This window comes from Chiloscyllium plagiosum, unplaced genomic scaffold (genome assembly GCF_037043375.1).
Source record: "Chiloscyllium plagiosum isolate Xiang-an unplaced genomic scaffold, Cpla_swu_hap1 HiC_scaffold_29, whole genome shotgun sequence".
NCBI lineage: Eukaryota > Metazoa > Chordata > Chondrichthyes > Orectolobiformes > Hemiscylliidae > Chiloscyllium > Chiloscyllium plagiosum.
Window position 1 is genome coordinate 10,298,660 of NW_028270167.1, and position 23,038 is coordinate 10,321,697.

Consider the following 23,038-nt stretch of genomic DNA (forward strand, 5'->3'; position numbering starts at 1 on the left):
TGGAATGGTTGAAGTGAATAGCAGTGATGCATTTAAAGGGAGTATATGAACATGTGATAGAGAGCAGGGTTATGCTCAAAGAGTCAGGTGAACAGGGATCAGAAAAGCTTATATAGACATATTAGTTGGGCTGAGTGGCCAGTTTCAGTTTTGTCAGCTCTAGATTATGTGAAGGGTTATCCACATTTACTCTGGTTAAAGCATGCATCTTAATGAATTCCACACGAATACTGCAAACTGTGCCCTTTGTTGGATAATTTCGTTATGTATTCTCCTGTAGTTTGAGTCCATTCAGCAGGGCTTTTCAATATTGTGGTGTTAAAAGGGTCAACGTTCAATGTGCACAAATCCCTAAGGTTATAAATGGGTTATGTTAGAAAATGAGGTTAATCAAGACAGAGTAATGCCAAAATTGGGTCTTAATCACCTTGGAGAATGGAATGGGTTTTGAGGATGCAGAAAATAACAAGTTAGTTTAAAGGAACATCAATGTACCGTTGCGTTATTTTAAAACAGACTGACTTTCTGACATCCTATGTTCCGAGTCTCTCATCCCCAAAACCATTGTTTAATGGTCGTGGCAGCCATTTTAAGGAGAAATCTTTATTAGTGAATGAAAAAGTAGCACTTTTATTATGTAAAGGTTAGTAGAGACATACGTGATCAGCAAAGTCATGAGGAAATCAACATGCTGGCCAAGTCACTGCCTCCCCTCGGAAAAAAGGAGAAAAATGACAAGTCACATCAGCAGATGGGAATGTTTTCAACAAGTGGCCAAAGCTACAGTTGAATATTTACCCAAGAATAATTTTAACTCCTTGGCTAGCATGAGACTGTGTTATTGCACTGGAAGAAGTGCTTCTATAATTGTGCTCTCTGTGCACCGTGGGAAGGAACAAGAAGCTATTGCTGAGAAAATTGCTCCTTAGCAGCAGACTACAGTATCCTGCTGAAGTCTCATTCTAATCAGCACATAGCTTCCTAAAGTTGTGAGATCTGATTAAGACTGAATCACAAGTGAGAAATGCCTCAACACTGATTAGAATTGATCCTCGGCTTTCAGTGGACAAAGGGTTCCAATCTTGAAGATGAATTGACCACATTAAATGTTTAATCGAACAATCCAACAACCTGATATGTAACCAATTGTTTTTGCCTGCTCTGCGATTATTTTTAAAACTCACTTCTACTTTGTGAGACTCTCAAAAGGTGATGTTCTAAATGAGGTCACCCTTGCTGCATTCGTAGCTGAGTTGTCATTTATCTTTGAAAATGGAAAGGAACCTGTCTGCACGGTGATTGCTTTGAAAAATAACAGATCTCCATATGCACATTTTAAAGGAGCAATCTACTAGACGGAAGCCCACTATGTTACTCATCCCTAACAATGCCCTCGGTGAAAACATTGCTAATTGCAGGGGGGAGGGTCTTCTGTATTATATTAAAGAAATACTTTGAAGATCCTTTTTAAGGGGTGGTTTGATGGCAGTGTGGGATACAAGAACATGGGATTTCCTAACCTCCTGATGTTTGTGTGGCTCTCTCAATAACCTTTAGCCAGAGCGTTGTGTGTGATGTGAGTTCAAATTCTACCAAGGAAGCTAAAAGACTTGAAATAAATAAATCTGGAATAAAAAGATAGCATCAATAACGATGATCATGAAAACTACTGGATTACCATAAGTAATGTTTGTACACACAATGCACACATTATAACTTATAGTCTAAGCCTTTCTTTAAAAGTGCACGCGGTTTGCTACAATGATAAAGTTATGTCTGATTGCTTGCTTGCTTGTCTCCTGTAGATCACGCCGGCTGACCGAGGTGACTCTGGTTTCTTCTCTTGTCACGCAATCAATTCCTACGGAGAGGACAGAGGACTTATTCAACTCACTGTTCAAGGTATTCCATTTGTTACGTTTACACACGTCTAGTCTGCTTGGTGCATTTCAACAATGGGAGAAAGTACAGCGTGTTTACACTCTTTCAACTCCGTTTCCTCAGCACAATTTCAGCTGAAAGTGAGACTATTTTTATCCAACTTTCTGTGTAAAGTAGCACCTCAAGAATCTCCACCTAAAATTACAATCACTCAATTAGTTTTGCCCAGAAAGTCACAGGGGAAGGCATTGAGAATGTCACCAGAAAATGTGCTCAGATTATTGAAAAGAGTTAAACAATGAAAGGACATACTTGAGAAGGCTATATTGAGATTTCACTATTGCAATAGTACATAACCCGAGTGATTAGATTTAGGTTTAGATTTAGATTCCCTACAGTGTGGAATCAGGCCCTTCGGCCCAACCAGTCCACACCGACCCTCCGAAGAGCAACCCACCCTGACCCATTTCCCTCTGACTAAGGCACCTAACACTATGGGCAATTTAGCATGGCCAATCCACCTGACCCGCACATCACAATTATCAATGGAACTAATGCATACACGTGCATTGTGTTACCAATTCCTTCTCAATTGCAACCTACATTCATTTCTGATTCATAAGCTAATATATTATGTCAGCACTGTGTTTACTGAGATAAGAGATAGTTACAGTCAAAGGTCAATTGCTCATAATTGCTATCCATGTCTCAAATTTCCTGATAAGTAGGGGTTAAGAAAACGATAGGTATACTTAACTAATCTAACTATAGGGCTGCTCTCTTAACAGAGAGAGAGAGAGAGATGGCTCATAGTGGTTTAACCTTCGGGTCACCACATCTCAGGGGCATGGAGAATTGAAGAAGAGACCTTTGTGGTAACCTCAGCTGGTGTGGAAATTGGACCCACTCTGTTGGCACAGCTTTGCATTGCAAACCAGCTGTCCAAACCAACTGATGCCCTCAATAAAACAATAAACTTCATTGCTGTTCATGATCATCTAAGGTATGTCCTTGGGAGAAAGTGAGGACAGCAGATGCTGGAGATCAGAGTCAAAAAGTGTGGCGCTCATTCCTGACTAAGGGCTTATGCCCGAAACTTTTCGACTAAGGTCTGTACCTGGAATGTTGACTTCCTGAGCGATGGAATTGAATTTTGTTCCATTGGCTTTGGACCCAAAGTAACAAACTGTGTGTGTATGTTGAATATTGTAATAATATTTACTGATTTTAGAATGTTTCAGGTCATGTGCAGAGTGGAAAATGCTATAGTAGTTTTTAAGTTCCGTAAGCTCAGTGATGGCTGGTCAGGTGGGCAGAATAATGGCAAATGAGATTCAATTGTACAGTTCAAACAAAGTGAAGGAGTAGGCTGTGAATGGGAGATACTGAAGGGTGGAGTCAAAAAGTGTGGTGCTGGAAAAGCACAGCCAGTCAGGCAGCATCCAAGGAGCAGGAGAGTCGACGTTTCGAGCATAAGCTCTTCATCAGAAATCAAGATACTGAAGGGTGTAGACAGAGCATCCATAAAGTGCGAAGTATGGGATATCAGAGCTTGGCTATTCGCAGAAACATGAAAGCTTTATTTTAAAGAGTCATATACTTTGTTTAACTTTCCTTTCCACAGAGCCACCTGACCCACCTGAGCTGGAGATCAGAGAGGTGAAGGCACGTAGCATGAATCTCCGCTGGACTCAGAGATTCGATGGAAACAGTCTGATCCTTGGCTTTGATATTGAATACAAGAATAAATCAGGTTTGGGAAGTCACTGGATTCACTGGAATGACTCCTGCTGATCCTACTCTGTAATGTGTCTCTTCTTTGCATCAAGTGTCCATTTTATTTCCAGCTATTCCACCTCCCTTCCTGGCAACTGGCAGTCTGACCGTTCACAGCCTCAGTGTTCTGTTTAACTCTGAGCTGAGCTTCCACCCCTGGGTTAAGTAAATTCTAGGAGGGGCAGAGATTTGAGGGGGGCAGAGATTTGAGGTTTTGGGAAAGACCTACATTGTGATGGAAGGTATTACTCCACACTGGGCTAGCACTCTGGATATCAAGCCCCATTACTCCTGAAGTTATCACTAAAGTTAAAAAATTTTATCAAAGTATGCATGGTCTTCAATTTACCTTCCAGGTGGACTCAGGTTAACAGAAATGATGACCAGATTTATGAAGTTAACGAAAAGTCAAGAATTACTTTTATTACAAATATGTAGAATCTAACTATGAACTGTTGACATGGAACTATACCAGTTAAACACTAACTCCCTCCTAAACACACACACACACACATACAGATGAAGAGAAACAGAAAAACATTGGTGTTAAAGATGTAAGGAACAAAATTGGGGAAACAGTTCAATGATGCCAGTCCACAGGGTTTGTGGAGATGATCCTTTCGTTTGCTAGGACTTGCTGTTCTTCCATCTGCATTCTTCAGCCTTTTTCCACTCCTTCGTAGGAGGTCCAGGCAATTATTATTCTAATTGCAAAACCTCTTAGTTACTGATTAATAACCACAACTTACCACAACTGGTGAGATAAAATAAGCTAACTTTATTCAGGCTTTAGGTACTTTACTGGAGAGAAAGATACATCTTCTGTCCATTGCAGCAATCCCAAGGCTTCTGCCATTATTGTGCACATCTACAAGCTGTTAGCTACTTAGGAGACAACCAGATTTTATTGTCAGGCTGATAGTCTCTGGCATCCACAACTGATTATAACTCCACAAGCCAATCCTGTTGTCAGCTGAATCTCACTTTGTATATACCCCCTGGTGCCAGCCCATCTGCATACAACCTCCCCGCTGCTTGAGTAAAATAGCAGTGTAAACACCATATGCAATGGCATTCAGTGAAAAGTGAACTTGCTTTTTTAAAAGCACAACTATTCTTTCCACAATCCTTAGTGTTAAAACTATCCTTTTAGTCCACAATCAAAAATGTAGAAAAATAGGAAAAGACATTCTTTACGAAGAATGTCTTATACAATGTGTGGATATGAAGGTGTATGAGGGTGATGGGAGATGAAATCAGTACCAATTTCAAAAGGAAATTGGCACATGAGGGACTTCTGGATAGAAGGGGTGAATGGAAATGACTGGATTGCTGTCCAGAAACTGGCATAGTTTTGATGGACCAAATGGCCTCTCTTTGTGCCCATAATAGCACTATGACAGCACATCCTGATCATCATCCTGACCACCTACTTTTACCTTCTTAACTTTGTGCACTCTCTGCAATTATCGCAGTCCATGTTTTTCTAATCTTCAATTTCAACTACTTCAATATTTTCCTGGCAATCTCATATTTTCTATTCTCCCAACAGTGTGAACTCAACCCCTACTGTTCTGCAGTTTTCCTGATTTTAACCTACTGTACTCACTGAATGACATTCATTCCAAGTGCAATGTGTGAAACCACCTGATGGTAATTCTAGACAAGTCAGATTCCAAAGTGAAATCTGGCTTGATTGACCATAAGTTTTATTTTTGTGATTTGGTGGCATGTTGGTCAGTTGCTGAACATGTTCACACAAAGCACTTTTAGCAGAAGAATGAAAGTTTATTACACAAAAGAATCAAATTATATATATAATATAAGAAAGCTTTTTTCACAAGCAGAAAGTGTGAGATTCAGTTCCATTTTTCTCAGCAATAATCTTTGCAGATACTCAACCCATTGAATTATCACTCCTAAATTCACTTTAAAATTCGTAATCAACCGATGAGGTCACAAGTGTATCCTTTTGACACCTGTCTGCTCATTCACCAGATGTAATCCTCTCTGTCTCACTCACATATGCAAACTGTTACCATCTACTCACTGAACTTGAAGGAAAACACAGTCCTGTCTTCTTGAACTGCTATACCAGCATAAAACATCTTCTCAGCTCTATTAGCTTGGGAACTTCCATAAACTAAAAAATACTGCCTTTTTGCTAGAATTTGTTCTGAAGTCAAACTGCTTCTGGTTCACAGAATTAAAAATAAAAATCATTTGAAATCCACTTTAGAAACACGTATCCAAATAATGAAATGTCATAAACTTTTGTCATACTTCTCAAGTTTAAATCCTCCCATGTCTTTTACCTTTTTTTAATCACTGTAGCATCTTCCAGCCCTACAAACCTTTAAGAATCATACATTTCTCTAATTCTGGCCTGGTATGTGTCAACTATTACCTTCAGTATTGCAGTATGGACACTCCTTTACCGCATGTGCACTTATCTCTGAAATCCTCTCCTAAACCTCTCTGATTCTCTGCTCTTTGTTTTAAGATGCCTTTTAGAACCAATAATTGAGTTAGTTGACCTGATTCTTCCATCTTTGGCCTGATGTGAAGTTTTCTTTGTTGGTGCTCCTGTAAAATACCTTGTAACATTTCACTGTGTAAAAGGTGCTACATAAATGCAATTTGTTCCATCATACAAAGCATTGGCCTTTGTGGTTTGTCAGCAAGATGATCACTTTTCCTGGACCACCATGTAGAAATAGAGGTCCAGTACAGCAGACATTGTTCATCACTTCCTGAATGCAGAGAATCCCTTGAAAATGCCCATTTAAGGAAATTGCCTTTTAGGCTATGTTTAAAAAAAATCAGTCTCTCTCCACTGTTTCATCATTACTCAAAATGTCTAATTGAAAATTTTAATTCATTGCTAGAAATTTAAATCCTGTTGCTGCCAAACTGGGACAGATTAAAATATGATTAAATTTAACAAATTAATATTGTTCAAGAACTGCAAATATTAATTATATGTAGTGCACCCTACGAGAGTTTGATAAGATTGGTGAGCCTTTTATTTATCATGCTTGTGCATAATAAATTCTAATCTGGTAAGTTATTTTGTTGTGGTTAATTCATGCATAAATGTAATGCTCTTCTGTCACATTTATACATCAATTTAAGAAAGGTCTTTGGCTGGGAGATTTCTGTTTCCAGGATCAGCATCTGTTGGATTTGAACAAAATTATTGTTAATTTATAAGAATATAGTTGATGAGGCATTGTTTCCCGATATTTCTAAGATTACCTTGTCTTAACGCAGCCATTGTCAGTTTTGTCTAAGGGTCAGGACAAATGTTAAGTACAGGGACAAGTTTCTTTACTTTTAAATATTTATAATATACTTGTAAAAACTATTTATTTTATTTTATATTATTTTCAATTGTGGACTGAATTGGGAAAAGGACTGTTTTATAATAAAGGACTGAGGAATGAACAGCTGTATTTTTAAAAAAGCAAGTTGCAGAGCCTCATTGTTGGTCATGTTTACACTGCTGCCTTGTACAAGAAGATGTTTGTCAATGGACCGGCACCATGGGGTGTAGACAAAGTGAGTTTCAGCTGGCAACAGGTTGCTAATTGGTCTCTGGCATTCTGACCAATGTGGATCACAAAGGCTGACAACAACAGTCTGATTGGCATCAGGGTGGCTGAACAGCTTGTGGGTGTGCACAATGCATTTATGTAGCACCTTTTAAATAGTGAAATGTTACAAGGTATTTCACAGGAGCACCAACAAAGAAAATTTCACATCAGGCCAAAGATGGATGAATCAGGGCAGCTAACTCAATTATTGGTTCCAAGAGGCATCTTAAAACAAAGAGCAGAGAATCAAAGAGGTTAAAGGGCCTCAGGAAGGAAGGGTGTGTCTCTCTCATCTTGAGTAAAATACCTGCAGCTAAAAAGAGCCAGCTGTTTTCTGCCATCAGTTTCTGTAAGCAGTTACCTTTAACCTAAAAGTCAGAGACTTTATAATTTGTGAACTAGTCACTCTGTGCCTCCCATGAATAAATTAAAGAACCCGAAAGAAAGGACTTGGGAAACAGAAGGAAATCCTCCATCGAATCCTGACAACGGGTGCCAATGAACGATATCATTAGTTTGTTTTTCCCCTTCATCTATAATCCCAGTGTTTGTGTGTGTGTGTGTGTGCAGGGAGTGTGCAGGGGCATGTAGAATTTTGAGTCAAGATTAGAGTGGTGCTGGAAAAACACAGCAGGTCAGGCAGCATCGGAGAAGCAAGAAAATAAATGTTGATTTTCCTGCTCCTTGGATGCTGCCTGATCTGCTGTGCTTTTCCAGCATCACTCTAATCTTGACTCTAATCTCCAGCATCTGCAGTACCCACTTCTGCCTGCATATAGAGTTTTAATGAGTAGAGTTATATGTTGACAGTTCATTACTGTTTACTTGTCATTAGAATCCATGTATTTGTAATAAATAATTGTTCATGTTAGGTAGGCTCGGTGCATTAGGGGAAATGTAGCGTAATAGGTGCAGGGGAATGGGTTTGGGTGGGATACTCTTCAGAGGGTTGGTGTGGACTTGTTGGGTCAGATGGCCTGTTTCCACACTGCAGGGATTCTATGATTCTATGAGAACAGTAACCTGGTTCCTGTTTCTTTTGTTAACTTTAGTCTATCAGAGAAATAAATTGGGAGTTTTGCATATTTTCATGGAGTTTTTCAGGAATTGTAAGGCTTGATTTTAGTGTGCTAATAATTACACTTTCTAAATAATTTAGGTGAAAAGGATTTTGATCCCATCCCATCAAAGCTCTGTGGGATATTTATTCTGCCCTGATTTTGCACTGGGAAAATGAGCAGGAGATCTGGTTGCATCCCCATTCTATTGCATGCATACTGCGCTGTAAAGGCAGGTTCTTAGCTCACTGTCTCCTGATATTTCCTATTTGCTTTAATCAGACAGAGGAAGCCTTGCTCGACAGTACACCTCACTGGAGATTGTGGATGGGAGAGGATGAAGTGAGGCTTCCTGACAGACTCTCCTGATGATTCAGTGCTGCTTTTCACATAGAAAATGGAATCAATCAATAATTGGAATTGACAAACATGAATAATTTGGCAGATTTGAAACATAGCGCTTAAAAGGTTGAATTATCAATGAGGGTGAATGAAGTAATTTGAAATCAACTGGAATTGATTGTAGCAATGAGCAGCAAGAGTTCTATTCTTCAATATATATACAAAGTAATGGTGATAGTAAAACAAAGTACCTCAGAATATCTTGGAGGACTTAATTTCCAATTTAATACTTTAAGGTCTAATTACTGTGGTGATGAAATCTAAAGTTGAAGCATGCTCTTCAAACTTTATGACTAAAATACCTTTTGCTCAATCGCTATGAACTGTGAATGATTGTCTCTTTCAACCTTTTTTTAGTTTGTATGTACAGTCTCTGATGGTAAAGACATAAAAAAAATCTAAAAATACTTTCTTTTTTTTTCCAGATTCCTGGGATTTAAAGCAGAGCACTCGGAATATCAACCCAACCATAAACCAAGCCAACATTGTGGATCTGCATCCTGCCTCTGTTTACAGTATAAGAATCTACTCCTTCAACAAGATTGGCAGAAGTGAACCCAGCAAAGAGTTAACTGTTAGCACAGAGGAAGCAGGTACAAAGTGTGACAGAGATAGAGCAACCATCTTTCACTATTATTAGATAAACAGAACATACAAACTGAAACAAACTGAACATCTCTGAGTTTGACTGCGCACCCATTCTAATGAAAAGCAACAGAGTTTGCCTCATTGGCCAAGCCTTCACTTTGCTGACACGGAGGGAGAGATTGTTGACTTTCTCCCATGCTGCTAAGCTGTTTATCTCTTTCCTGTGCACTGTCTCATTGTGTTTGAGAACCAACCCAGTGTAATGGTGTCGTCAGCAAACTTGTAAATGGAGTTAGACCAGAATTTGGTCACACAGTTGTGAGTGTATAAAGAATGTAGTAAGCGGCTGAGTACACAGCCTAGTGGGGCACCAGTTTTTGGGATTATTTTGGGAGAGGTGTTGTCTCATATCCCTACTGATTGTTGTCTATGGGTTAGGAAGTTGAGGATCCAATTGTACAATCCAGTTGCAGTTGCATCTGCCACTTGAATGTTGTTCTGTAACACAATGCTTTGGTCAGTTTACTCATCCTCCCTACAGTCTGGGTTCTTGTCCACACCAGGAATAAGAACTTCATACCTATTGCACAAGGGCACTAGCTGAAGCTTGTCAATCTAGATTCTGGATCTCCCTACATCCTTCATTCCCAGACTCAATGACCATGGATCAGATTTGATGTAGTTAATCTAAGAGGTGGTGACTGCCTCCTGAAACTGTGTCCAGGTAACTCTCCTCCTCTCTGATGTGTCGCAGTGCCCGCAGCTTGGACTCCCGGGCTCATCAACTCTGAGTTGAAGTTCCTCAAGCAACCAACAGTTGGTGCAGATGTGGTCACTGTGGATTGCACCAGCACCCAGACAGTACAGCTGCACAACATCCCATGCCCAGCCATCTCTATTCTATTTTGTGAATTAAGTTGAATCTTGGTGTAGTGTATAAGTTTCCAGAAATAGAGTATGCAAATTGGTCAATTACAGGGGTCAACTGAAAGCTAATCTTGTTTCCACTTGCCACCTACAATGCCAAGGCATTCAAGATTATGGGCAAAGTGCAGGAAAATGAGATCAGAATAGTTAGGTGGTTGTTTTTTGACTGGCACAGAGTTGATGGGCTGAAGGGATTTCTCTGTGCTCCAAATCTCTATGACTAAGCTCTGGGTAATTTGATGTTCATAAGAAGCTGCATGTGGTCCTGATTTTTCCCTCTCCTTTGCTTTGATGCCACTGAGCCCAGTCTAATCCATCAGCTGTAATGAGCAAACTGAACACACACCAGGGATCGATCATGGGATCCTACTCATTTGCATGATGTCATGCTATTATTGAGGCATGCATTTAGTTGCTGAGGCACTGGGGAGCACCTTGATTTTTATCATGATTATTCTTCAAGTGGAACCTGTATTAACGAGCAGAGCTTGTTGTCATCTAGTCACAGGAAGTGCCTTTCTTGTACATTCATTGATGATGTGCGACTCTGCAAAATATCGGAATATCATTATGGCATTCCAAAAAAAATACTACTGATGAGCCTAAGTCTTGTGACCTGTTTGTGAGAGGGAATTTAGCTGTTGCTAGTGGCTGATGACCACCTGCTGAACAATGGACAGGAAAACACCATTCTTCACAGGTCTGAGGTGACTAGGCCATCACAGTCTATACACTTACTTCCCACCATGCATTCTCTCAGAAGAGGAGAGAAGTTTTGCTAAAAACCTACACCAACTGGAAGAAAGGAAAAGCTTGTCCAACCCACTTAGACCACAGAACTTAGTCTGGAATGTCACTTTGATCTTCATTAATGTTCCATGGTCAAGAATATTGTGCTGGAAAAGCACAGCAAGTCAGGCAGCATCTGAGGAGCAGGGGAATCGACGTTTCAGGCAAAGTCCTTCATTCTGATGAAGGGCTCTTGCCCAAAACATTGATTCTCCTGCTCCTCGGATGCTGCCTGATCTGCTGTGCTTTTCCAGCACTACATTCTCAGCTCTGATCTCCAGCATTTGCAGTCCTCACTTTCTCCTAATGTTCCGTGGTACCCACCTCTTCGACATCTCTGCCCCCATCCAGAAGCTATACAGTTCTCGTTTGAAGGAATGAGTGTTCATTACATAAACTAGCAGTCAGTTTCTCTGCTGCTTTTAGGGAGCTGCAGTCTAGTATACCACTCCCATCTGGATTGCACTGCCCTCACACATGATCTTCTGTTGTCACTGTGTAGTTTTTGTTTTGAAGCACATCATTTAATTCTCCAGCTGATTATGTCGAGACTACATTGTGCTAGACCAAGTCTAGGTTGGCCCCTCTTTTCCTGCTGTCCATTTTGTCTTTAAAAAGAGATCTCTGTCTCTTTATAGCTCTGATCAAACAGCTAGAAGACTGGCATTTTCTCTAGGTGGATATCACCTTTTAGAGTTCTTTTTACTCTTGTAATTTAAAATACCTTCCTCCTGGCATCTAGTTTATTTCTTGCCTGACTCAGCCTGACATTGCGAACCCTGTTCTAATCTATTTACATAGTTGAGGCGGTCTACAAATCTTTTTAGGCTAACTTCAATTCTCTCTAAGTAGGCTTGGCAACAGACAGGCCTTGGGTTCTATTTCAACAGCAGGGAGCTCTCCATGGTGCTGATTAAGTACCAGGGGAAATTTACCTGGATCTGTTGTTGTTAAAAAATGGCTGTTTGCCATTGTAAAGATGTGCTCAGGGTTGTTTAACATATTTATGGATTCACAGACTGGTTCAGTATAAATGCAGCTGAATCACTGTCTTAAAAGTGTAGGTTTAATTAATTACCGTCAGTTTGTGCTTTAATGGGAAGTCACACAAGAGCAGCAGCCCACATCAATTATGAGATACATTTTGATCAATTCTTAACATGTCTTTGCACCAATTATTGCCCATACATCGAGTGTTATGTCTCAACTATTCCATTGTAAGAGATCATGGAAAGGAAGGGAAACTAGGTCCCTGAGCCTGCGGGTGGCTGTTCCCAAGTCACCAGATTATCCCATCAGCTGGAGAATCAGTTGATGTGCTTCAAAACAAAAATAAATACTATTTAAAGGGTTTGGAATAAGTCAGAGGTGTAATTTCAGCAATGTGAAAAGATTTGTGTGGTTTTTTAAATTATTTCTAGGAATGTGAGCATTACTGACCAACCTAGCATTTATTGCTCATCCCTAATTACCCAGAGGACAGTTACGAGTCTACCACACATTGCTGCAGGTGTGGAGTCACACATAGGTCAGACCACATAAGGATGGTATTTTCCTTCCCTAAAGAGTATTAGTGAAACAGATGAGGTTTTATCACGATCGATAATGGTTTCTTAGTCATCATTAGACTCTTAATTCCTGGCTTCTACTGCATTCCTTTTCCAACATCTACCAGGGTGGGATATGAACCTAGGTTCCTGAAACATTAGTTGTGTAGCCATATTAATAGTCTAGTAATAATGCCCAAACTTGATGACCTGCCTCATCAATTTTCTGTGTCCCTGGTGACACAGCGCTAATGGTTCAGAGTTAGTTCGGTTGTTTGGGATTAATGCAGAGTGACTCCTGTTTAACATACCATACAAAGGGCAGCACATTTAATGAGGCAACATCCCTCAGTTGAGGAATAGGATTTCAAACTTTAAGTTTATGATCCAGGAATAAGTACAACTACTCACATCCATCCATGAATGATCAATTGTTCTTTGAAGCATAATTCCCTATGTTGCTATGGTTGTATCACAAGTAGCTACTTTAATTGTTTTTCTTGGTTCTTCTATTAACTTGCAGTAGTTGCTAGGAGAACTTCTGTTGTTTGATACAAATATCCACCAGTGATAGTGTAGAGGCAGCAGGTGTTCAACTGCAAAAAATAAGTGATCCATTTCACCAAAGTATGAAATGGAAGTATTCTTTTAAAATTGGATCATTGGTGAATGGTGTAAGAATAGATAAGAATGTCGTAAGATCCTTTACTCTGCCTGTAAGCTTAATTGCCTTAGTGCTCTCATATTATTATTTCCAATAAATGTAGCAATGTAATCTTTGTTTGCTTTTAATATATTTTTCTCAATTCTCCTTCTTTCCTTTTCTTGCCTTCTTGAAGGTATTGACTTTCTTTATGTAAGATTCTTTGGACATTCTCTGGATTCTTAGCCAAAGACCTGTGTCTGAAGGGATTTAATAATTTACTTCTATGTATTCTTGTAGCCATGGTGATTTCTTTAAAAAGCAAAACACAGTCGCAGAGAAGGCTGGGCACCCATTTCTTGGAAAAAAGCTTCTGGATTTCAGTTGGCACATTTGCAGAGCCTTGTGAGCAGCTAGAAATGTAAGACAGTTGATCTTGATGAAAGAAGATGATTGAGAATTGTTAAGAAATAGGCTACTTCAGTGTAAGGAAACTAGTTCCAATCCAAACTTTTTGATTACTTCTGTTTTACGGTTAAAATCAAATCTGCAGCTTTGAGTGTTTGTATTTCAGTGAAAGTCTACCTCATTAATAACATGAAAGCAATTATCGATCAAACTAGATTACGGTCTAGAATCTAATTTGTCCAGTAACAACATCAGTTGGGATAATAATGTTCAGAACATCCCAAAGTACTTTATAATCAACCGAAGCTACTGTTGAGATTATTTACTTTAATGGAACTAGTTGAGGGATAAATGTTGACCAGGACATCAGGAACTGTTCCTGCATTTCGGCAATTAATGGCATAGTTATTTTTCTTTCACTTCAACACGTAAATGGACCCTCCATTTATGATCTCATTGGAAAGTACTTCAGGCGAGTGACTGTGTGGAGTTTGCACATTCTCCCCATGTCTGTGTGGGTTTTCTCTGAGTTTCCTCCCGCAGTCCAAACATGTGCAGGTTAGGTGAATTAGCCATGCTAAATTGCCCGTAGTGTTAGGTGAAGGGGTAAATGTAGGGGAATGGGTCTGGGTGGGTTGCACTTCGGCGGGTCGGTATGAACTCATTGGGCCGAAGGGCCTGTTTCCACACTGTAAGTAATCTAAAAACAAACAGTGCAGTGCTCCCTCAGCATGACACTTATGTGCCAGCCTAGATTGTGTGTTTAGATCCTGTGTGTTTTGTGAAATGAGCTCCTAGTCTTCTGACTTAGATTCAGGAATATGAGCACTGCTGGCACTAGACTGGTAGATGATCGAAGAGAAGTACCTTCTATGTTCAGTTGCATATGCTCATTGCCTAAGCTTCTCCATCCACTGAACTAATCAGAATACACACAATTTTCCAATGTCTGTGTGGACAATTTGAAAAATTAAGCCTGAAATGCAGCATTAAAATAATTCATGTGCCTGAAGTAATGATAGATTGAAGAATAAAAGGTTGTTCTCTTCAGAAAGGGAAAGTTTGGTGAAGGTTTAATGGAAATACTCGAAATCACAAAGGCTGTAGACAGTGGGGATAAAGTCATAGAATCATAGAGATGCACAGCATGGAAACAGACCCTTCGGTCCAACCCATCCATGCCGACCAGATATCCCAACCCAATCTAGTCCCACCTGCCAGCACCCAGCCCATATCCCTCCAAACCCTTCCTATTCGACTGATTAGCAAGGTTAGATCTCATGGAATACAGGGAGAACTAGCCATTTGGATACAGAACTGGCTCAAAGGTAGAAGACAGAGGGTGGTGGTGGAAGGTTGTTTTTCAGACTGGAGGCCTGTGACCAATGGAGTGCCACAAGGATCGGTGCTGGGCACTATACTTTTTGTCGTTTACATAAATGATGGATAGTGAGAAACTGTTCCCCTTTGGCAGAAGGGCTGAGAGTCAGAAGAGACAGATTTGACAAAAGAACCCAAAAGCAACATGAGGAAAAAAATTGTTCCATCAGGGAATGATTACAATCTGGGATGGACATGTTGAGGATGGGTTTCAAAAGGACGTTAGATAAGCAACTGTTGGGAAAAATATGCAGGGTTTTGGGGAAAAGGTGAAGAGACTGGGAATACTTAAGTTGCTGTTGTAGAGAGCCAGCACAAAGTTAAACAGAAGTTACTGGAGAAACTCGACACGTCTGGCAGCATCTGTGGAGAGAGAAATAGAGTTAATGTTTCGAGTCCCATTCTGAAGAAGGCTTCCGGGACTTGAGACGTTAACTCTGTTGTTCTCTCTATAGATGCTGCCAGACCTGCTGAGTTTCTCCAGCACTTTCGGTTTTTGTTTGTTTCAGATCTCCAGCATCCACAGTTCTCTGTTTTATTTGATTTCAACACTAACATGATGGGTTGAAAGGCCTTGTCCAGTGTTATCAGTATTCCAGTATTTATGTGATCATTATAGAGGATCCAGTGTACACCCCTAACATTGCACCACCATTTTCTCTTTTTCAGCTCCAGATGGGCCTCCTATGGATGTCATATTACAACCCGTCACATCCCAGAGCATCCGAGTAACTTGGAAGGTAAATTCATTCTTTGACCATTGTAAGCTGTCAAGGCAGTGAAATTTCAGATCACTTCTCCATTTTAACCCCTCACACAAGACGCCTCTGATAACAATGTCATGTTTGTTTCAAAATCCTTTGTGAATTTTCCAAACTTTTCTTTGTGAAAAATCTTCTTTCATATTCTCCAGCCACCGTAATGCTTTAGTGCCTTGCTCGGAATGTCCCTTCTTCGTGTGTGAGTCGACACACATTGCAAGTGAGCTTCTTATTCAACCATGGGGGTCACCATTCAATCCTGAACCCAACCTCAGTAGCTATTTCAAATTCTGCTGAGGTGAAAACCCAGAAGGTGTCAGTACCAGGCAGGCATTGGACCTTGAGATCACCCTCAGTTCGAAATAGGACCTTTTCAAGTTTATTTTGATCTGACCAGTTGCTGCACTTTCTCTCCTTTAAGTGTAGACTATGAGAAACTTTCCCAATGATCACCATGGGGGTCTAAATGTTGACTGTCTTTAACATGTTTGGTCATTTTCAAGTCTAATTCCATTTTCACATTATGTCACAAACACACATATACAGCACACAGGGTGGTTTACAGGAAAATGGAGCCACTTAGGAACCTCTAATGGGAAAATACCAAAACCTATCAAGTTTATCTCCTCCCATCTTGGTGGTTGCATTATAAGAGAATAAGAACATAAGAACTAGGAGCAGGAGTAGGTCGTCTGGCCCTTGGAACCTGCTCCGCCATTCAGTAACATCATTGCTGATCTTTTCATGGACTCAGCTCCACTTACCCACCTGCTCATGGTAATCCTTAATTCCTTAACTGTTCAAAAATCTATCTATCTTAAATCTTAAAAACATTTAATGAGGTAGCCTCAACTGTTTCACTGGGCAGTAATAATGGTTATTGATGAGTGAAAAGACCCAATGATTGTTGGAAGAGTGGCTTGTATTCATTTAGTACCTTCCACGACATGCCAAAGTGCATTCATTGTTGTAGTGCACGTACACCAGCCAGTGTATGAAAAGTAAGCACCCACCTTGTGACAATGACCAGCTAAGCCAAGCTGTTTGCTGAGGGATAGATTTCAGCGAGGGCAGTTGGGATATTTCCACAGGCCAATGGCACACTGTGCCATGTGAGTTTTCTCATTCACTGAGAGGGATGCCTGGATCTTAGTCTAACACCTTACCCAAATAACAGCAACTTCTGAAAAGTAGTAGAATCGAAAAGTGTGGAAAAGCACAGCAGGTCAGGCAGCATCCGAGGAGCAAGAGAGTCAGTGTTTCAGGCATGAGCCCTTCATCAGGAATGTGTTTGGGCTTATGCCTGAAATGTCGATTTTCCTGCTCCTTGGATGCGGCCTGACCTGCTGTGCTTTTCCAGCACCACACTCCCTACTCTGATCTCCAGCATCTGCAGTCCTCACTTTCTCCTATACACTGGAGTATCAGCCAGAGCGAAGTGCTCATGTTTGTCGGAGTGGGAACTGACTCTGGCCTGAAAGTATTACCCAAGCTGATCTTTTCTGTTCAAAGCCCAACAATGCCAATGTTTGCTCCAGGTGAGATTGGTTAATGCAGCGTGAACCTAGGATCAAACCAAGATCCATCCTGATTCATATAATGCTGATCATTAGGTGGATAGACCTGTATTGGAACTGTTACCCTTACTGGGTGTTATGGGAAGGTGGGGGTTAAGAGATTTTGGGAAGAGAAGAATTGGAAATGCTAAGAGAGGAAGTAAAATTCTCAAACAGTTAAAGAAGTAAAAAAAAGTATTAGCAGGTGAAGGTTGTCTAATTCATTCAAAGCATTTTAAATGTGATCTCAATTAAATAAACTGAAGAAACTCAATAGGAATTGGTGAACAGAATTTATTCCACATGTGAATCTGCTTGGTAAATAATAAGTGAGCCACTGCAGAGTTAATTTAAAGTAAAAGTAAAACAAATGTAATTTATCTTTAATGGGACATTACAGGCTCAGAGGGCACACACATTCCTTATTAGATTGTGAATCTTTGCAGAAATATATGAGTTAAGGTAGTGTTTGCACATAACCTGCTGGACAATTAAGACTGTGAGCATGTTTTATATCTGTGATTGCACCTTAGAAGCAAAACAAGCCAAATTATTTTTAATAAATCTTGGTATATTTATAAAATAAATATAAACCTCCTGAGAAATTCCCTGATGTCTGAGCAGATAACACGTACTTACTTATTCATTCACAGACTGTGAGTATCACTAACTAAGCCAGCATTTATTGCCCATCCCTAACAAAGGTTGAGAAGGTGGTGGTGAACTGCCTTAAATGGCTTTAGTCCCATAGTGCAGGTACCCACACAGTGTAGTGCTTGGATTTTAACCCAGTGATGATGAAGAAACAGTTGCTATTATTTTCCAAGCTGTGATTTTGGTGAGTCACAGTGAAATCCTATCAGGATCTGAGCAACATAGGCTGTGGTGAGATGAGTCTCGACACCAACAACATCTCACTGCATCTTGTATGATTTTCTCAAGCGGTGTGATGAGATTGGCACTAGGGCAGCAGCATGCTCTCAGTTGGTGCTTGTTAAACATCTCACTGACGGTCCTATTTGCCACAAGTTGCGATCTTACCGAACTCATGACAAACCAGCAATCGGCGAAACTCAACATGAAAACCGGATGCAGTTCTCAGCTGCTTCAAACCCGTGCTGGGCATCAACATCTCTGGCACACTCCAAGGGCACAGGCCACATGCACCCTACCTCCATGGACATTGACACCAGATCTGTGCCACCCTCTCAGAACCCTCCTGTTATATCTCCAATAGATTTACAGGACACTGCTGCAGTTGAGTGTTACACCTCGGGCTTCATTGTAATGCTGCAGCAAGACACTGTGCACTCAGGTATAGGCACCCAGCTCAGAGACTGGACCAGGCTGTATCTCTAGACTCTGCTTGCTGTCATATTGTTCACTCCCTCTGAGCCTACCTGGATGCTTACAGTGTCTTTGCTTTGCCTTTTTACACATTGACCCCTCAGTCAGAGATGCCAGGTTCATGTGGTTGTGGGTATGTTCGCCGAGCTGGGAAGTTGATTTGCAGACTTTTCATTCCCTGTCTAGGTGACATCTTCAGTGTCCAGGAGCCTCCTGTGAAACGCTGCTGTACTGTCTCTTCTGAAATTTATTTGGCTGTGTTGCTGCTGCTTCTGGTTGGCGGTTTGTTGTAGCGGGCCAGTATATTCGGTCAAGATCCATGTGTTTGTTGATAGAGTCAGTGAATGAGTGCTATGTTTCTAGGAATTCTCTGGCTGTCCTCTGTTTAGCTTGTCCTGTGATCGTTGTGTTGGCCCAATCGAATTTTTGATCCCTGTCATCTGTGTGTATGGCTACTAGGGACAGTTGTGGCGTGTAGTATTTAGCTGGTGTTCATGGATGTGGATTGCTAGTTGTTTGCATGTTTGTCCTATATTGTGTTTGCATACCAGGTTGCATATTACTGTCCTACTGTGCCATTTAGCACAGACACAAAGGCAGGACATCAGCAGACTTCAGTTCAGGGAGATAGCCTTTGCTCAGGGGATCCTGATAAAGGGCTTATGCCCGAAACGTCGACTGTCCTGCTCCTCAGATGCTGCCTGACCTGCAGTGCTTCTCCAGTGCTGGATTTTTCAATTCTGACTCTCCAGCATCTGCAGTCCTCACTTTTCTCCCATGGAATCCCAGAACAGTAAACCAGTCCACACCCCTGTATGGGCTGGTCAGATTCAGGATGCCTCTCCACATCCAGGATGAGGGGCCCAGTGACGGTCTGCCCACCACCCAACGTGACTCTTTCTGTCCCATTGTGGGCTGCTTTCCTCCTGGAATGAGGGAGAGAGATGCAGGGATTAGTGGGTGGCACAGCTGTTATTGATGGCACAGATGAGGAGGTTTCCCAAGTGAGTGAATAGGCAGCATAGTGGGCATGTAGGGTGAGTGATATCACAGTTTGAGATGGGAAAGGACATGTTGGGAAGATGTTACATGCATTTGTGAGGGTGGCAGAGTATGAGGCTTGATAGGAGGTGGGTCCAGAAGCAGAGATAGCGTGAGTGTGAAGTATCGGAGAGAAGATAGGAAAGGACATTGACCTTCTTTCCACAACAGTGGGCATTTCTCCATGTGGCTGAGCCTGCTGTAACATGTGTGGCAACCTCAGACCAGGCTGGCATGATTGAGTATTGTGGCCTCTGCTGCTGGTCCTGACAGAAGAGGCAGTCTTGCCCATGCCCACGCAGGCCAGAACCAAGCTCTCTGGACTGGCAGTGTCTGGGTACACAAAAATGGTTATTTAAATATGGCAGCAGCCCCAAGGATACCAGACAATTCTGGGATCTCCAATGAATGTCGAGGTGCTCTGGGAATGGTGCCCAGTAAGATTGGTTGGAAATCAGACATGATACTTGCCACATTTATTGGCGTTTCAGTCATTACTGAAACCTCACAATGTGAATCACTCCATTAAACACAATGCGACTCAGACTGAGCCACAAACTATAAGTTTGGAGAGACGATGTTCATATGCCCCCTGCTGCCCTCCTATTTCAAAGTTGTGGGTTTAGAAGGTGCTGTTTGGCAAAAGCCTCGACAAATTGCTGCGATATATCATATAGAGGGTCAACAAATACTGGCCTTGCCAACAATGCCCACATTGCAGAAAGTAAATAAATTGAAAACACAATGCAGCAAATGTGCAGTGAGTAAATATTTGAGGTGCTGGATAGGATGTTGATCCAGCATGCTGTTACATCCTGGATAGCATCAAACTTGATTGTTACTGGAGCTGCATTCTTACAGCAACTGATGATCTGTCACACTTGTGCCTTGTAGATGCTGGAACACTCTTGGAGAATCAAGAGACATTCTCAGCAGGTTGCCCAACCTCTGGCTTTCTCTTTGAGCCAAAGTATTTATGTAGCTAGTCCAGTGATGTTTCAGGTCAATGGTGACTCCCAGATGGTAAATTTGGTAATGGCAATCCCTTTGAAATTCAAAGGGAAATAATTAGACTTTCTTGTTGGAGATCTGCTCCTGGTTATGCTACTGAATTCCACAAAGTGGGAAAACTCAATATTTCACTTTCCAGTCTCCACAGTGAGTTTATGTCACAATCTTCCATTATAAATGTGGACAGTGGAATTTACATGTAAACATATTCACTGGACTGACACCTGAACTGATGGAGTTATCTATACAATGAAAGTTAAAAATCACACAACACCAGGTTATAGTCCAACAGGTTTAAATGGAAGCACACTAGCTTTCGGAGCGATGCTCCTTCATCAGGTGATTGTGGAGGGCTCGATCGTAACACAGAATTTATAGCAAAAATTTACAGTGTGATGTAACTGAAATTATACATTGAAGAATTGATTGTCTGTTAAGCCTTTCATCTGTTAGAATACAGTGATAGTTTCACTTCTTTCATGTGTAAATCACAAAACCCTTTTTTTAAAAGTTGCATTCTCGGGTTAGCTGTTAACAATGGTGATAGCTAGACATGAAAGAAGTGAAACTATCACTGTATTCTAACAGATGAAAGGCTTAACAGACAATCAATTCTTCAATGTATAATTTCAGTTACATCACACTGCAAATCTTTGCTATAAACTCTGTGTGTTACGATCGAGCCCTCCACAATCACCTGATGAAGGAGCGTCGCTCCGAAAGCTAGTGTGCTTCCAATTAAACCTGTTGGACTATAACCTGGTGTTGTGTGATTTTTAACTTTGTGCACCCCAGTCCAACACCGGCATCTCCGAATCATGTTTACAATGGAAGGTTGGGCAGGCGGGGCTTACACCCATTGGAGTTGTGAAGAACTGGCTGAAAGGTGTAAGATCCCGAGAGGAATGGATGGTGGTTGTTGAGAGGATGCTTTCCTTTGTGAGTGAGCAAGACAAGCCGTTTACAAGTAAAAGCTCTCCTATTTAAATCAGACATGAGGAATTTCTTTCTCTGCATTTGTGGATCTCTCTTATCCAGAGAGCAGTGAAGGTGAGATGTTTGAATATCTTTCAGGCAGATTCTTGACTAACAAGGGGGTCACTGGTTATCAGGGTTATCCATGAATATGGAGTTGAAGTCATAATTGTATCACCCATGAGCTTATTAAATGGGGAAGCAGGCTGGCAGAAGCCTACTTTTACTCCTAATTTGGAAGTTTGTAGACAGGTATGAGATTTCAAATACATTACAGTCACCACAATCCCAGATGACTGTAGGTCTATTCTCTCATTAAAGAGCGACAAGTGCAGGCAGTTTAACCTGAGGGTCACATTGCCTCAGGCAAGGGATGAGGTTGTGAAACGGAGTGTTTTGCAGTAACCTCAGCGAGTACAGGTATTGACCCCAAGCTATTGGCATCACTCTGTATTATAAATCAGAGAGCCAACTGAGCTAACCAACCCCCAGCAAATCTATTCTATTCTATTCTATCCTAATCTGTTAAATAGATGCAATAAAGTATAAAAATATTGTCAAATCAGTCATGATCTCATTCAAAAGCAGACCAGATTCAGTGGGGTATATGCCTACTTCTGAACCTATGTCTTATGGTCCATAACATAATTATAAATTAGATTGTGTGATTTTTGGCCATAGTTATAGAGTCATACAGCATGGGGAACAGACACTTCAGTCCAACTAGTTCAGAAGACGTTCATGAGAATGGTTCCAGGAATGAGGAACATATGAGGAACGTTTGAGGACTCTGGGTTTATACAAGATGGAGTTTAGAAGGTGGTGGGGGTGTGGGGCAGAATCTAATTGAAACATTCAGAATACTGAATGGCCTGGACAGAGTGGATGTTGGGAAGATGTTTCCGTTGGTCGGAGAGACAAGGAGCTGAGGGCACAGCCAGACAGTAAAGGGAAGACATTTTCAAATGGAGATAAGGAGAAACTTCTTCAGCCAGAGAGTGGTGAATCTATGGAATTCATTGCCACGGAAGGCTGTGGAGGCCAGGTCATTGAGTATATTTAAGTCTGAGATAGGTAGGTTCATGAGTATCATTGGGATCAAGAGTCACAGGGAGAAAGCGGGAGAGTGTGGTTGAGAAACTTATCAGGTTAAAGTTGAGGACTGCAGATGCTGGAGACCAGAGTCGACAATGTGGTGTTGGAAAAGCACAGCAGGCCAGGCAGCATACGAGGAGCAGGAAAATCAATGTTCCAGGCAAAAACCCTTCATCAGGAATGAGGTTGGGAGTCTCAGGGGATCTCTCCACCCCCGAGGCTTCCAACCTCATTCCTCATGAAGGGCTTTTGCCCGG

The 23,038-nt window shown here is 41.1% G+C and overlaps 1 protein-coding gene across 1 annotated transcript in view; it reads left to right on the top strand.

Annotated features, from left to right (window-relative positions):
* Positions 1-23,038, top strand: part of dscaml1 (Down syndrome cell adhesion molecule like 1) — a 586,372-nt gene that overhangs the window by 433,856 nt on the left and 129,478 nt on the right. Inside the window, exons 13-16 of the mRNA XM_043676579.2 lie at positions 1,806-1,902; positions 3,506-3,634; positions 9,139-9,306; positions 15,665-15,735. Coding sequence (XP_043532514.1) covers positions 1,806-1,902; positions 3,506-3,634; positions 9,139-9,306; positions 15,665-15,735 — 465 coding nt within the window. The remainder of the gene's footprint in view (positions 1-1,805; positions 1,903-3,505; positions 3,635-9,138; positions 9,307-15,664; positions 15,736-23,038) is intronic.